Raw genomic sequence first — 16,520 nt, 5'->3', positions numbered from 1 at the left:
TAAAGAGTCCAAGTCCGAGTGTGGTTCTAACTCGGCCAAGAGTAGGTCCACTGCTATTAATAGAAGAGGGAGTACTGTTCTAAGCCCCTCCAATTCAACACACAAACTGCCTTGCGCAAACTCTCACTCTACGCAAAATCTCTCAACAACCTTGAGATTTTTGTTTTCTTTTTTCGCCAACACATCTTCAGTTTGGATAAACAGCACTGTGAAGGCAACCGGCGACACCTTCAGTTTGGATAAACAACACTAGAGCCGTAGAATCAGCCAACCAAGGAGCACCATCAGTTTGGATAAACAGCACTGCGTCAAGGACGACTGATTACCTATCCAAGACTCGACCGACAAGGATTTTCGAGTCTTTGTTGATAGAGGTCATCTCATTAGCTTTCTCGGCAAAGTGAGGTGTTATAAGTTACTGGGCTCAGCATATTGAACGCCGAGTTGTTTATGATTGGATATTTACAAGTAAGTTTTAGAGTTCGACATTCTGACGACCAAACCACATTTACCATCAAGACATACATTTCGTTCGAGTATTTGTGTCCGTATAATTTGGTGTCAGTTCGACGTGCTTATACTCTTACAAATATAATCACCGTGACCGAACCCGGCACCAACGATCTATGAACTTCGCAAGACTAGTAGCCTTGTCTTCAGACTCTATAACCCAAACGTTGAGACGTGTTCCTTCCTCAACTGTGGTCGTAAAATCGAGAAGTCAACAACACAACATCAACATATTTTACTCCCCAACCGAGCTCGGCCGACGAGTTGGCACACCCTGCACATAACCGAAGGACGTAGTTAGCTTTTTAACTACTCGGTCTACGCGCCACGTAGGCTTAATAGTTTTTAGGATCAACAGGTATCAACTCAATATAAACAGGCTAATTAAACTGCTTTAAAATTATTAGCGTTGGTGAATCACTGGTAGGGGTAAGCTTAGATACCTCTATAAGTCTTCCCAGCTATCGAAATAGTGAACTATCATGATGGTCCCCTTTTCATAAAAGAAATAAACAACTTTCAAAAATTAGCATGCTATGAACATATCAGTGATGGGTTTGCCACTTTAACACGCAACTTTTCCACCTGTAAAACAATATTAGTTCGATTAGCCTCTAGACAATGATCATGCTTAACACTAAATATGTCGAAATCGATTCTTACTTTTTTTATTAAATAACTAGCCTTCATGCATGCACTCACGTGCATGTAGAAGACATTTTTTGAATTACGACGTGCTACGCACGACTTACACATTTTAAATGTATTTATATGCATCAATTGACATAAAGAAAGTCAAATATTTGAAGTACATAATTAATCTTAGATCATGGTAAAAGAAACCAATTTCTTTCTGTCCGGACTCAGTTAAGGTGGTCACGGCCAACCCTGCCGATTGATCATGCGCAATGGTTATGGGTGTAAACGTATTATTGAAAAGGTAGCACATGTTTGTTCCCCGATTTGATTTGGAACGCAAATCTTATATTTTCATTCAACTGATAAAAGAACTAGACTGTTTTTTTATGTAAAATGGAATTAAATCTTAATGTATCGTAACCATGACTCATTTCTCATCACAAAAAGAATAGAGTACAAATATATTGGTTAAAAGTTTACTGCATCTTTGAATACTGAAAGTAAGAGTATAGAAAGGAATTTCAGTATAGAAAATTAAAAATATACCTGCTAAGTAAAAGCTACAATCCTAAGTTGCATTCAGAATAAATTTGATGCTTTTACATTGTATATGAACGTTTAAAAGCTGTGCAACAAAAAATAAAACAAATTTCACATATTATTGAAATAAAATTCAGCAACCAATTCCCTAAAAGCCGAAAAAAGTGAGAATAGTGTACCAGGTCGATGACCAAGTCGTTATAGAGAGCTTCGGTCACTGATTGTGCCTACTCGGTTAAAAGATCTTGATGAGAAAAGTAGGCATTTTCGTAACCATCCTGAGAAGTGAATTTGACATCCGAAATTGGAATTTCAAAACCCACCACAGAGGAAAACAGCAAAGAAGAAATCTAGTGAAAGTTATTTTGTGATTATTAGTATTCTAACAACCAAAGCAATTTCCAACTTCAACATTGAAAACGAAAGCCTACAAACTCTATATCAATCACTTCATAGTGATGCTTACATTTTGTACCACATTTTGGCTCATCAATGTTTCCATACTCGTTTTCAATCTGGTACAATTTAAACAACAATTAACCTATAACTCAAATTGGAATATTCTTAAAACCAAAAACATTGGGCGAATAATATAAAGAATCAAGAAAATTTTAAACCTGGGATAAAATGATGGGTCCTCCCTGAGATGCATAAAGCTTCTCCTTCATCATATCAACAATTTTTTTCGTGAACCGCTGCATTTCTGCCTGAACCACGTAAATTCTACTAAAACACTGGAGTTGAGAAAACACCAAGAAAGGAAACACTAACACAGAGGCAGTTGGGATAAAGTGGAGAAGAAGAAACCTTGAACGGCTCATTGTCCGTTCGCAACCGAATTCCGGGTATGAAATGCAACCAAAGAGGAAAGCCACTGTTGAAAATTTGAAACACAAACACAATCACACAATAAAACTTCTTCAGAAAGTATTGAAAAGTAAGTTGATCATCATAAAAGCAACTTCCTTTTTCTATTTCTCCAAAAAAGAAAAATGGAAAAAGACCAATTAAAATTCAATTAAATTCATAATACCCGTAGTTCCACTATGCGCACACATATGGACCAATTCGAAGGTGCACATACAGGCCAGCTTCTGCTACTGTCTTCACAAATTTAACCAAATCCTTTCTTCCCCCAAAATCATACTGCAAAAGTTGTATGTTCCACCGGTCACCATCATAACAAAGACAAAATGCACATAATTCAAGATAACCAAAAGCACAAAGCGAGACAAAACATCGAGAACGAAGAAAACTGTGCATAAATGAAATTGAGTCGGTGAAGACCACGCGTGACCATTTTGCTCTCACAGCAAAGCAAATCAGCAATGTTGAAATAACAATCCCTTTGCTAATCTTTTCCCGGTCGACTGAAACTGGGGACTGCCAAAACCCAAGAATTCAATCACTGAGAAAACATCAAACAATAAACACCAAAGAAGTCAGTCACTGAGAAAACATCAAAAACCAAAATCAGATGCCAAAAATCCGTAAAATTAAAAGAATTAAAATATGGATTTTATTAATCCGGTGCTGAATCACTAAAATACCACGAATGATGCTGAGAACTAAATCAAACAACAGCAAAAATTAAACACTACTTTATTTTTTTTTTTTAAATTCGAAAAAGGAAATAGGGTAATGATTTTTCTTCACACACCTCTCTAACCCAATGAAGGGAGCTCCTATCAAGTCCTTCAGTGCTTCTGGCTTCTTCCTTTACCTGCACAAACAATCATAAAATTAAAAACCCACAAACCAAAAACTAAAAAGAAAATCAACTTTTTTTTCTGCAGAGATTCTGACAGAGAAAATTGAAGAGATAGCTAGAAAGATCATCGGGAGAGGATCAACTTTCTCTCTTGGGCGGAGACCAAATTCCGGCGGTATTGGCCGATACGAATCTATAGGCTCCGACCTTGCGCGATGAAAAAGTTATGATGAAATGAAGTTTTTGGAGTGGAAAATGGAGGAGGAGAAGAACAGCAGTGCAGCTGCTGATCTGCACGCAGGGAGGAAAGTGGCGTGTTTGGTATTTTCTATGAAAAAATTATAATTTAAAATAATAATTATTTAAAAAATACTATTTATATGACGAAAATGTCCCTAAATTATTTGATGTATTATTTTGGTCTTCTTCTGAATTTTTTTGTTTTGAGGGCATTTATGTCCAAAAAAATTGTCGAAGACGGTAACCCCAAAATGAGCCTCTGTCTTTATATAAATATAAAAGATAATGTGGTCACGTATTGTCGTATCATGATCTGTCATTGCGATATATTTTATTTCTACTCACAACCAATCGGCTGATGCGCTCAAATTGAAAGTTTGTTATTCTTCTAGGCCAATTTACAATTCGTGAAGCTCCTTGAGCTTAATTGAAGAGCATGAAGGGAAATTAAGGGGCTCGTTTGGTACGGCGTATGTTCAATGTTAAGAAAATATTATGTCACCTAGTACTGTAATCTAGTAATATTTTCTTTCATTTATAAGCAGGGTCAAAACCTTAAGGATTTTCATGTAAATATGTACAATCATATAACAAAAACTTGGAAGAAGGGTCATGCGACCATCTTGGCCTTCATTGGCTCCGTCAATGCTTGTGAGCAAATAGTTCATGGACGGCAAGTTTCAATACCAAACTATGATGACATTGCCCAATGCGTGGCTTAACTCAAATCTTCTACCCATTAGTATAAATATATCTTTGTATTAAATAAACAAACAAACATACATACAAACAAACATGGAAACAAAAGTACTTACTAGCAAAAGTGTTTCCTGCAAAAGCATTCCTAACTTGAGGAATTTTTGGATTGGCTTAGTTATGTAAAAGAGGTTATGGAGTTCAAGTACTTATACATCCTTAAAATAAATATAATATCATCCAATACCAAAATTTTACACTCAATAATCACCAAAATCTTACAATTATATAAGACATACCAGCATGGCGATCATAGCTCTTCATATTATGTGCCTCTTGTGTAAGGTACTCTGCTGCTTTATGCATAATCTTTTACTCGTATGACGGAATCCACAACTTTTTGGTTGGACATCACTTCCGTATGCCAACACAAGGAACTCTATTTCATCATCTACTACCCCAAAACCTACTTGTTTGATTTGTCCATAATTCTTTTCTCAATTCCAAGATATGTTGTCCCGAGTGCATGCGCCATGGCTATACCAGGTCCAAAACTAAGGATCTGCTCTGGTATTTTCAAAAAGATTAGATTGCAAGTATGCAGGAACATCATGACCCAGTAAGCCATACATAATGCTAAATAGCCCTATGTCATGATCACCGAGAGGGTTACCAATCTGCCTAAAATCTGCAACAACAAAACTCTGTAAGGTTATTTTATGCATCATTTACCACATGGAAGCCATATGTGGCATTTACATTCTGTGAGGCATTTGAAATCTCGCTTCCTTTCCCAGAAACAAGAATATCTATTCATGAAAATGAACCAATTCTCGGACAGGAGTATCTTAATTCTGCCTAACCCAAATTTTTTTTCGTGTTGTCGGGAATTTGACTAAATATCATGAACGAAGTGGGGATAATACTTGTAACTTTAAAGTCTTCACTAGAATTCAATGTTTTAAAATGCTCGCCTCAGAGTGCACCTAGCCACCCTGTGAGGCTGGGCGTGAAGGTTGCCACCTCTGTTTTGAGGGAGTGGGTGGAAGGCGTCGCCTAAGCCGCCTAGGCGGTGGAAGGCGCGCCTCAGGGTTTTTTTTGTTTTTTTTTTTAAACTCCCAAACCCAAATTTTGGGTAGGGGTTCAACTGCCTCATACCTCTTCCTTGCAATATCATCTTTCTGCCTTTTTTCTAATTTTTATTTTTTATATAATGGATGTGTGTGCTGTCTACGTGCATTGTTATATATGTGTGCTCATTGTGCTTTTCATCCTCTATTATATATATATATATAATATGTATATATATGTGTGTGCTCAGGGTGATTATTGATTAATAATCTTCTTTTTTTAATATAATATATGTGTACGCTCAGTGTATATATTAAAAAAATTAGGTCCCGTGAGGCTTCGCCTCACGCCTAGGCCGTGCTATCCCTCGGACGCCTTACCCACGCCTCATGCTTTTAATACACTGCTAGAATTAGAAGCAAGTGAAAAGAGAATTGGGGAATGATGTGAAGAGAAATGAAGAGAAGATCATCAGCTTCCACAATCATTAGTATTGATAGAATAGAATATGCACAGCGATAGTTGTATCTTTTCATTTTGAATTTAGCTGCGGTAATTGTATCTTTTCAGTGAAGGGAACATATGGAAAAGCTTAAGATGGGCCAAAGGGGATCACATGTTTTTCTCCCTGTCATTTCTCCAATATCTTCTCTATTTCAGCTAAAAAACAAAATGATTAGCAAACGTGCTCCAAAATGTTTATGTTTTGTGTTTTGTTGTAAGACTCATTTGACGAGTAAGAGGATCGTTCCAATTGAAGTTCATACCCAGAATTCAAGATTATGTTTTTGTGTTTTTGAAGTTTCTGTTATGATGAAGAATACTATAACGAACACCCTATTCATAATTTAATAAGAAACACATACTTTATTGATGATGCATGACTAAACAATAGTAACCCATAAAAATTTATAGTCAGAAAGAATCTGATTAGTTTTGCCGATGCAAACAACAAGAACAATATAACACTGAGAAACAAAGTTTTACTCACCTTCCTCAATCAGTAGGGGTAGAAAACCCTTGAGCCTGTAGTTCATCAACTGGGGCACAGCTATTCCACGTGTTAATTTCTAATTCGAAAGGCTTGAATTGCATACCTTGACTGCAAAGTGAAACTATATAAAAAATGAGAAATATAATTAGTCTTTCAACCAAACACTTGTTCTACTGATGAAATTTTTTGAAAGGCCAAAGAATACAAAAATCTGTTATAGTTGAAGTTAGCAAATAACTACATGGTACCTGGCACCAAGAGACCTTAACCCTTTACGTTTGATCTGGTTACATATGCTCTGGGCACTAAACTTTCTTTCTTCAGTGCAAAATACAAAACTAAAAGACACAAGTTTATAAATGGTAACCTGGCTTAGCATACGAAAACTTTACAATGACCTTATTACTGGACAACTACTTCCCTACCTGAATCTTACTTGATATTGCCGCATCAGATTAGAAAATAGTTTCAAGTGCTTTAGCAGAGAGGACCTGAAGAAAAGCCTATATGTTACATAAATAATCAGACTAATAACGTAACTGTAACAAGAGTAATGTGTATACACATATTAGTCAAAGGAAGACGGTGATAGATACAGTAAGGCTGGGATGGTTACCTTGTTCCAGGAAAGAGTATATACGCTTATCGGTTGTACTGATGCCCCCTAAGGATGTGAAAGAAGCCTTGAAACTTTTATGAAGAGAGGGGGAAACAATGAGAATTACCATTGTGTATGTTTTTTGTTTCTTATAACAGAAAATAGAGGAATTCAATTCAGTAAAAACAAGGGAAGAAAGTCTAACAATTCTTTTGTTTGAATGGGCTGACAACATCACAGAACAATTCAGTCAAAACTTTAATAATTATTGATGAACCACTAGTACTAGAGATTGAGCTGAATTGTTTTCTTCTGGTGGAGGTTGATGCTGCTTTTGTTAAGTTTAAGCTGAAGCAATCGCCACACTTAACCCCTAATTTCCTCACTGAAGGCTTCTCTTTGATGATTGTTCGATTTCCAAACGCAAAATTCATTGGCAAAAAAGATAGAAAACAATTTGATGGCAAAAAAGTAAAATAAAACCGTTCCTGACACGAAACAAGAGGAAGAATTATTGTAGTCTCAACCTTATCAGGTATCTAGCACACAGTAGTAAGGACTAGGGTTTGAGTAGTCATTCTCCAACAATACATGAGTTATCATTTGGATTCTTTCCCATGTTTAGATGATATATAGCATGATCAATTAGGGATTAAGGTATTGACACAATTCATTCTGCACTTAATCGGATATCCAAGTGGTTTAGCAGAAATGCACTCCGATGATGATTGAAAATGCTTGGGGAAATGTTGGTCAAGACTCAAGTATGTTCTGCTAATTTATTGTTGCGATTGGTTGGCAATCAAGACCAGAAGAGCTATCCAGGGATGATCTCGTTTGCATAGTTTGAGTTTAAAGTATAACAATATAGATAGCAAGCCTTCTCTAGCACATGAGCTATAGGCTCGAAGCATATTTCACTCAATCATGAACGCAACAATATATACAACAAGCTAGAAAATTTCCAAATACTATTCCTAGAAATAGAAGAAATCGTTCGCGAACTTGTTTCAAGCACTTTGTTTGACTAATAATTATGGTTTGCAATGCATAATGCTGTAATATTATGAAGTTGACAAAAAAATATTATCACTCTTGTCGTCGAGTTTGTTACAAGACCCGCAAGAAGGTTGCCCCCAATTAAATTTTGTGCACATATATGAACAAGAACAATTTTCTCATTCAACATATTACTACTAATAATGTTTCTATAAATCGACGAAAATCCATAATCATCAAACCCACAATGTCATACATTTCCATTCCATGACATAAACAAAACCATAAATTAGAAAAAACAATACAACAAAAAAAACTCATTGTATTCATGTCCTTGCGAATCGTCGGATTCATCGCATTCATCTTAATGGAAAATGCAATACAACTCCTCTGTTTTTGCTTTGTTTCCACCCAACTCACCCATGAAACTGGTACATAAGCTCCAAAGCCCTCTCCTTTGAGCCCTGAGGGTCAAAACCCTTCACACTGCCCACAAACCCATCACTATTAAGCTGCCTCTCCTCTGCCAGGGTGGCCGCAGAAGGAGAAAGTCGCCTTTTGGGCCGCTTGTTCTTGAAGCAATCCCTTATCTGCTCCTCAACCATGTCAATTGTGGGCCCAGAATTCCCCTCTCCAAAGCTATCACAGTCATCGTCGCAGTCGCCGACTTGCATGGGCTGGTTACCGGTGGCAGAGGAGAAGGAGTTCTACCGCTGGGGCTGGGGGAATTTGGGTGTGGAGAGAAAATTGGAGAGGTGGTAGTGGGCTTAGTGGAGGGAGGAGTAGATGTGGAGAAGGTGGGTGGGGTCAGCGGTGCAAGGTAGCTGTTTGGCCATGAGGGTTGCTTGTTCTAGGGAGAGGATAAGGTCGGATAATGGTGGCGGTGGTGGTTCTGGGTCTGCTTCCGCCATGGATTCCATTGGAGAAGTCTCAATCTTTGCAGTGATCAGTATCTTTAGAAATCAATCAACCTGTTGTGTTAACTAGAAAATGATGAAATTAACTAGAGAGTGATGAAAGCTGCTTCTGCTTCTGCTTCTCCAATAAGTTGTTTGCTTACCGGTGTGACGACACTCGGAGATTCTAAGGATCAGACATTGCGTTTTCAATTTGGGTTTTTATTTTGATTCTCCAACACAACTTGTTAGGCCATCTTAGAGCTAGTCAGAGGGCTCGTTTTCTGATATTTCAAAATATTAATATTTTAATGAACAGTACAATGTCATATTTGTCTCAGTTTCCAACCGAGGGCCATAGGGCTCATTTTAACCTTGTCACAAAAAACCATCTTCAACCGAAAGTCAAAAGGCCATAAGGTCAAACATAATTTATTATTTAAAAATTAAAACTTAAATTCAAATCCAATGACTAAGTGATATCAGCTAGCCGTTGGTAGCTGACGTCAACTAGCTGTTGGATTTGAATTTTATTTTTATTTTTTTGCTATAAATAAGGTGGCTATTGGGCTATAATTCACACATCTTTGAATTCAATCTATTCCAATTCAATCTCTTTGAATTCAATCTTTTTCAATTCAAGTTTACAATGAATTCCAACTTTGGATCCTCTTCAGATTCCAAATGGGGGTCCTCATCCAATTCCAAATTGGAAGCAAAATGGGCGCAAATGAGACGAGAAGATGAGGAGTTTGATGAGGAAGTTCAAGTAAGGTGCAAAAAACAAAACAGAGCAGCAGCCATGGCTGCCGCCATGGTGTGTCAGCCAATTGAGGAACAACCTCAATGGGGTGGCTCTATTGCTGGTCGCTCTTACAAACCACGAAATAGAGCGATAGCGCATGCCAATCTGATGAACAACTACTTCAACCCCAACTCGGTGTACACATAAGAGGATTTCAGACATCGCTTCCAGATGAGGCGTCATGTCTTCGAGCGTTTACTTCGTGATGTCCAACAGGTCAATCCATACTTTCGACAGAAGCGGGACAGAGCAGGCCGCCCTGGTTTCTCACCTCATCAGAAGGTTACTGTTGCACTTCGAATGATGGCCTTATGGCTCCCCAGCTGATTCGATGGATGAAACCCATGGTATGTCTGAGTCTACATGCCTTCATACTCTTGAACAATTCTGTGACACAATTGTTCAAGTTTACAAAGACGAATACCTCTGCGAGCCAAATTAAGAATATCTAAATCAGCTCCTTCGCAAAGCTGAAGACCGTGGGTTTCCGGGCATGATGGGGTCATTAGACTGCATGCATTGGGATTGGAAGAACTATCCCACCGGATGACAATGAGGCTTTAACAGAAGGTCAAGAAAGTCAACTGTTGTGTTAGAGGCGATTGACTCATATGACACATGGATCTGGCATGCTTTCTTTTGAGTCCATGGATCCTAAAATGACATTACAGTTCTTGGGCGTTCACCTATCTTCAATAACTTGACGGAAGGTAAAGCACTTCAACTTGACTACTACATCAACAGTCGTCAATACAATATGGGGTATTACTTGGCAAATGAGATCTACCCAAAGTGGGAGACACTTGTCCAACCAATTCCAAAACCTAGGAATGACGCAGAAAAGTTGTTTACCTTACACCAAGAGGCATATCGGAAAGATGTTGAGAGAGCTTTCAGTATTCTACAAGCATGGTGGAAGATCATCAGCGAACCGGCAAGAGGGTGGAGTAAAGAAAATTTGGACTCCATCATGATGTCTTGCATCATATTACACAATATGATAGTGGTGGATGAGCGAGATAGGTATATTGATGGAGAGTCCGATGACGACCAAGAAGATCCAAATAGGTCAAAAAGGCCGCGTTAAAAAATATATGATGGGCCTAATTTGCCTTTCAATCCAAGAACTGGTAGTATCTCTATAAATGAATACATGAGGCGTTATAGAATGATACGTTCTCGTGCCACAAACAAGTACCTACAACAGGATCTTGTTGCACATCTTTGGCCCAAAAGAAGCATAGAGTAGGCGTTTAAGTTTTATGTTATTAAATGTTTTTAAAAATGTTGTTTAAGTTTCATGTTGTTAATTTTTTTTTTATGTTGTATAATTTGTATGTTGGTTAATGTTATTTAATGTTGTTTCATATTGTTTAATGTTGTTTCATGTTACTTAATTTAATTTAATGTTGTATAATGGCTTCTGAAGTTATAGGAAAAAAATATAATTTAAAAAAAAATATGAAACAAATTTTGTGAAATAGAAGTTATAAGAAAAAAATAGAATTTAAAATAAAATGAAACAAATTTTGTGAAATAGAATTTATAGGAAAAAATGGAATTTAAAAAAATATATATGAAACAAATTTTGTAAAATAAAAGTTATAGGAAAAAATAGAATTTAAAAAAAATATGAACCAAATTTTGTAAAATAGAAGTTATAGGAAAAAAAATAGAATTTAAAAAAAATACGAACCTAATTTTTTTAAATTGAAGTTATAGGAAAAAAAAGAATTTAAAAATAGAAAAAAAAAGGTTTAAATTCATAAAAAAAATATAAAAAAATAAAATTGAAAACAACGGCTATAACCGACACAATTGCAATTAATCAAAATTATTCCTGTCTAGCCGTTACTATTGTGTCAGTTATAACCAACACTATTGCGATAAACAAAATTATTCCTGTTGGTTATATCCGACATTTTTAAACAAAATTCTGGCTAGCCCTTTCAAATTTCGTGGGGCCCACGAGCCCTCTGGCCTAGCCTTCAGTTGGAGACGGTTTCGGGCTATTTTTGGCTCTCTGAACCCTTCGGTTGGAGATGGCCTTACTTCTTCTATTTGCTTAGACTGCGATGTGGTGACTTCTCATGCCTTCCAGTGTAGGAGAAATTTTTAATTGTGACGGGAACACAAGTGGTACACCACATGTTTTAATAGGAGTGGTGGAAAGTTTTATTTTTTAAGTTATTAACTTTTTAGCACACATATCCTACCATTTGTATAATGACACGAGAAATTTTTAGTTGTGACAGGAATATGGATGGTACACCACGTGTTTTTATGCAAGTGGTGGAAAATTTTAATTTTTAAGTTATTAATCTTTTAACACACATAATCCACCATTTATATAGGGACACGTGGTGTACAATCTCGTGTGATGGTTACACTAAAGAATCTCTCGTGTACCACCCTATGTACCAGTCACACTGAAAAATCTCCCCCAATGTACGTGCTTCACGTGTATGCTTTTGATGCCATGCCAATTTGAGGGGATTCTTGGTGCAAACGAGATTCTTGTTAATATCTCTCTGTGACTTGGCACCAATTGTCCTCTTTTTTAAGAAAATTGAATATCTCTCGTCACATGACATGATCCGAAATATATGTTAAAATATCTCCAAATGCTTTAACCAACCATTCATTATCTTTATCATTTCTAGAAATTAATTTATTTCAAAACCTTTTAGCTATGAGTAATGATATTCATACCATGTTTTTTTACCACATTTTCATATCACCTTAGGTGACATTTGATGTGGACAGCCACATCATTTGAATTAATCAGATTTTTAAATTTAGTTCATTATTTAATAAACTAATAATTAAGAAAAACTAGTTAATTAAATGATGTTTGTGTTATACAAGGAGTCTTTCTCTTTCTCTTTCCTTTTCTTGGGTTTTGCAAAATTTTCAAATGATGTAGCTGTTCACATCAGATGCCACCTAAGGTGGTATAAAAATGTGGTATAAAAACATGGTATGAATAGTATTACCATTTGGCTATTCATATGTTGAACAAATCGACAATTATAGTAACAGGTAATAACACCATCTAACTTGTTTGATTCATATGAATACAATCTTCGAATAAAATAATCTAGAAATGATCTTTAATGATGATTAGTAATAAACAATTTGAATTATAACGTATGTGTCTGGAACAATGTCACGTAGTCATGTAAACGAAGCAGTGGCCTTTGAAGATGTCCGAAACCGGAAATCCCGACCCTCCCTTGTCAATCAACTGGGCTTTACAATTGTGTCTATATATCATATGAGAAATTTCTTTTAAGTTAACCATCTATAGTTGAAGTCACTCAGTACTACATCTGATGGTATTTCTCTTCATTTGGAAGTGAGAAGTCTTAGGTTTGAATCTTGTAGATGACGAATTCGATACCAAATTAAGCTGCTCATGTGTGGCTTAGCCGAACTCACTCCCCCTTCCTTTAGTGTAAAAATATCAATGTACTCAACACAAAAAAACAAAAAACAAAAAAAAATCATCTATAGTTGAAAACCCTAGAAACCAATTTTCCCTTTAGCAGAAACACGACTTAGGACGTAGATGATGGACTTTACTACGGTACATGCACCGATAGTAAGTAGGATGAATTGACTCGCACAAAGCAAGAATAGAGGTGAATAGCGCTTATATACAGCATTCAGATTATATGAGTAAGCTCCATTTTCAAACTTTCTACTCTACCTACAAATTCAGAGTTCTGTCGCAGTTTTAGTTCCAATGATCTACAACGGATAACAACATTCTAGGCAAGGTATGAGAATTCTTCGATCAAACCTACCCGGCCTACCATGTGAAACAACTCCCCGCCGACAGGGAAGGAAAAAGAAAGGGCAGTCACCCTACTACATGTCCACATATGAAGAAGCATTGCTCGCTAGAAGCAATCGCTTTTCTGGTTCCATGGACCAATCTCTTTGATTGTATCAATGCCTTGTTTCTGGTTCTCCTCTAGATGGGGTCGGTTCAGAGGGGTTTCCTGGAGCAGATTCTAAATGCTTTTAGTTGCTAACGTTTCCTGCTGAACGCTCAGTGGTGCCAGGTAATAGCCACTGATGAGAATGTTGAGTTGAAATCTCAGACTCTTCAAAAGATCGAGCCACGCTAAATGTTGCCGACCTCACATGTTTTGTTCCGAGGGATTCTTTTAATGGTAAACGGCAAATTGGGCAGGTAGATTGTTTCCTCAGCCATGTATCAATGCAAGAGAGATGAAAACTGTGGCCACATTTGGGCATGATTCGCAGTACTTCTTTCTCCTGGTACTCCCCCAAACATATTGAGCACCTGCAAAAGCATACGGATTAGACATTCTCGCCAGTGTCCAAACGCATGAGTACCAAAACTCAAGAAAATCTCACAAAAAAGTGCGGCAAACTAGCATCCTCTAAATTCAAGATATTTGTCAATCAATATTAAAATCAGATTTTAAGATGGAAACAATATGAGAGTTCTTAGGCACTAGGAGAAATGAAATTGCGAAGCTTACTGCGCATCTTCTAAGGAACTGAAAGCCTTTTGATCGTACTTCATCGTAGGGATTGCAGAAACCACAACTTGTTCAAGGCCACTAGCCTGATGCTCTGGCTGCCAGCAAACAATGCAAACTTAGCACCCATTGCTCAAAACTTAAGTTATTATTGACAAGATGAAAAACTCTCAAATTTTAGCGGAATGACATCAATCTCGATCGCAGTGGGAAAAAATGCAAAAGGGCATGAACGAAAATATTTAGTTTTCGGGTAATCAAAAATGAAAAGCACGAAAATTTAGGTCCATTTGATAACCATTTGGTTTTTAGTTTTCGGTTTTTGTTAAAGACATATAAAAGGGAAATGCGGGAGAGAAATGAGGACTAAACAATGGAGGAGGAAGAGTTGTAGGAAAGATGTGGAAGGAAAGGAATGGAATGGGCAAATACAAAATGAAAACTAAAATCTAAAAACCAAAAGTTAAAATGGAAAACTAAAAACCAAATGGTTATCAAACAGGCTTTTAGGTAGGAATTCTTCATATTGTGGAGCATAGAACAATCAAATATCAAAGCTATTGACCAAGCAGCCTGTCCAAACAAGAAAGATGATAGGAAAAGAAATAAGACAGCATCCCAAACTTCCCCATCATCTTTTATTTGTCCTTCCTTATCCTGTAATTGCATTTTCGGCATACAACAGGAAACTAGTACATTTCAACGTCTGTTGTTTTTATTATCATTTCTTCCATTTCTCAGAGTTGACTCTCAACTGCAACAAAGTTCATATCAAAACTAGAACATAATAAACACCTAAAAGGTCGAATCCCCCTCCTCGTAAATTAGAGTAATTTAGAATAGAATAACGCATGTAAAAATAAATACATACATAAAAGGTTACCCAAGTATGCTATTGAGATGCTAAATTGGGAAGTAATCAATCATACATATATACATAACCAAGTCAAAACAGAAACTCCTACAGAAAAAAAAAAAAAAAAAAGCTCAAAACTGGGAAAATTACCCAAATCAGATCATTCTCAGCTGAGGAAACAAATATAGTTCAGCACAGAAAATCCATCACATACCTGATCAAGATCAACCCTTGATTCAATCTCGAACATAGGCCGCGATTCGCTACCTCGCAGCCTCCCACAGATGATTCTTGTGCAAACAAACACGATAAATGTTGCACTCATACCGAAACCTATCACAGTAGTAATCAAGTTCATACCCGAACCCATCATCTGCGAAATTCCCAACTTCTCACACAATCCCCAAGCACTAAAAAGATGAAAACCCCCACTAAAATTCTAAAACAATAAAAACCCAGAACTTAAAAATATCGAAAGAAGGGTGAAAACTAATGGAAAATGAAGTTTCACTGAAAACCCAGATCAGGATTTATCCAGAAATGGCTGGTTTTCAATAGAAAGATTCAGGAACAACAGCATGAAGCAAAAAAGGGTTACCCATTTGGAATCTGAATCGCTTTGGGTGGACTCAAAGCAAAAACAAAGTGGGGTGCTGCATCCTTCTACAAGTATCAACAGGGGGTTGCATAAAAATATGGGTCCATTTCAATGGGACCCAACAAGTATTAAAAAATTGGAATTATACATAGGAGGATGATTATCTCCTTTCTTATTCTCATCTTATTTCATCCCCTTCTCTCACACATTATTTTTTATCTTATTATCTCTATAAAAAAATCAATATAAGATGTTAATGTGGCTTAACCTTAACCGTTCAAATAAAAGGGCATGTAAGGGAGGAGGATTCTCTACCCTCCTATTCTCATCCCCTTCATTCCTCTTTCATCCCCTCCTCTCACACATTACTTTTTGTCTTATTATCTAGAGATTAGGAGAATAGAGAACCTCCTCTTGTACATAATCCGACAGTAAAAACTTGGATTTTATATTTGATAAGATTCACATATGTTTGTTTAAGGTACATAGGACTCTCAGAGGAGAAGAAGAGAATCCGTATTGCCTTTTTGCATTTGCCTTTTTGCATTTGCATCTCTCTGTACACCATACTATTTGATAAGGCTTGGACCTGGGTCCAAAATAGCACTCATATGTATGTTCTTACACTTTTCAAAGCATCTTCAAATCAGATGTCAAATATTAAATATTAAATATTTTTTATGGTTGATACGACAAATTGAATACAAATGTTAAATTCTCTTATTTTTCAATTATGTGTCATATATTTATTTTATTATTTTATTGGGCTCAGAGTTACATTAACTATTAAAAAATAATCAAAATTAGTTTCAGTTTTTATTCTATTAGTTAGTAATGGGACTCATGCATT

The 16,520-nt window shown here is 36.6% G+C and overlaps 2 protein-coding genes across 24 annotated transcripts; both read right to left on the bottom strand.

Moving 5' to 3' along the window:
- Nucleotides 1–488: 488 nt before the first annotated feature.
- LOC103430235 (uncharacterized) lies at nucleotides 489–3,709 on the bottom strand. Of its 23 annotated transcripts, none has more exons than XR_011582053.1 (10): nucleotides 3,496–3,709; nucleotides 3,350–3,412; nucleotides 2,774–3,072; nucleotides 2,497–2,563; nucleotides 2,307–2,396; nucleotides 2,156–2,230; nucleotides 1,869–2,039; nucleotides 1,696–1,774; nucleotides 954–1,095; nucleotides 489–784 (listed from the first exon to the last, which is right to left on the bottom strand). XR_011582053.1 is itself a non-coding variant. In XM_029092209.2 (7 exons), the coding sequence occupies exons 1-7, from the start codon at nucleotides 3,526–3,528 to the stop codon at nucleotides 1,917–1,919; spliced, it is 750 nt and encodes a 249-aa protein (XP_028948042.1). In that variant the 5' UTR covers nucleotides 3,529–3,709; the 3' UTR covers nucleotides 1,704–1,916. The 23 variants fall into 23 exon arrangements, 6 of the variants coding, with proteins under 6 accessions (XP_028948042.1, XP_028948110.1, XP_070679717.1 ...); XR_011582056.1 differs by having other exon boundaries at nucleotides 1,869–1,967; XR_011582061.1 differs by having other exon boundaries at nucleotides 1,869–1,967; nucleotides 2,156–2,204.
- A 9,629-nt stretch (nucleotides 3,710–13,338) lies between these two features.
- Nucleotides 13,339–15,789, bottom strand: LOC139197060 (RING-H2 finger protein ATL7-like). The gene is made up of 3 exons (XM_070823592.1): nucleotides 15,287–15,789; nucleotides 14,217–14,314; nucleotides 13,339–14,014 (listed from the first exon to the last, which is right to left on the bottom strand). Exons 1-3 carry the CDS (start codon nucleotides 15,443–15,445, stop codon nucleotides 13,729–13,731), a joined length of 543 nt encoding a protein of 180 aa, XP_070679693.1. The 5' UTR covers nucleotides 15,446–15,789; the 3' UTR covers nucleotides 13,339–13,728.
- Nucleotides 15,790–16,520: the final 731 nt, after the last annotated feature.

This window comes from Malus domestica, chromosome 01 (assembly GCF_042453785.1).
Source record: "Malus domestica chromosome 01, GDT2T_hap1".
Lineage (NCBI taxonomy): Eukaryota > Viridiplantae > Streptophyta > Magnoliopsida > Rosales > Rosaceae > Malus > Malus domestica.
This window is presented reverse-complemented; position numbering and strand designations above follow the sequence as displayed.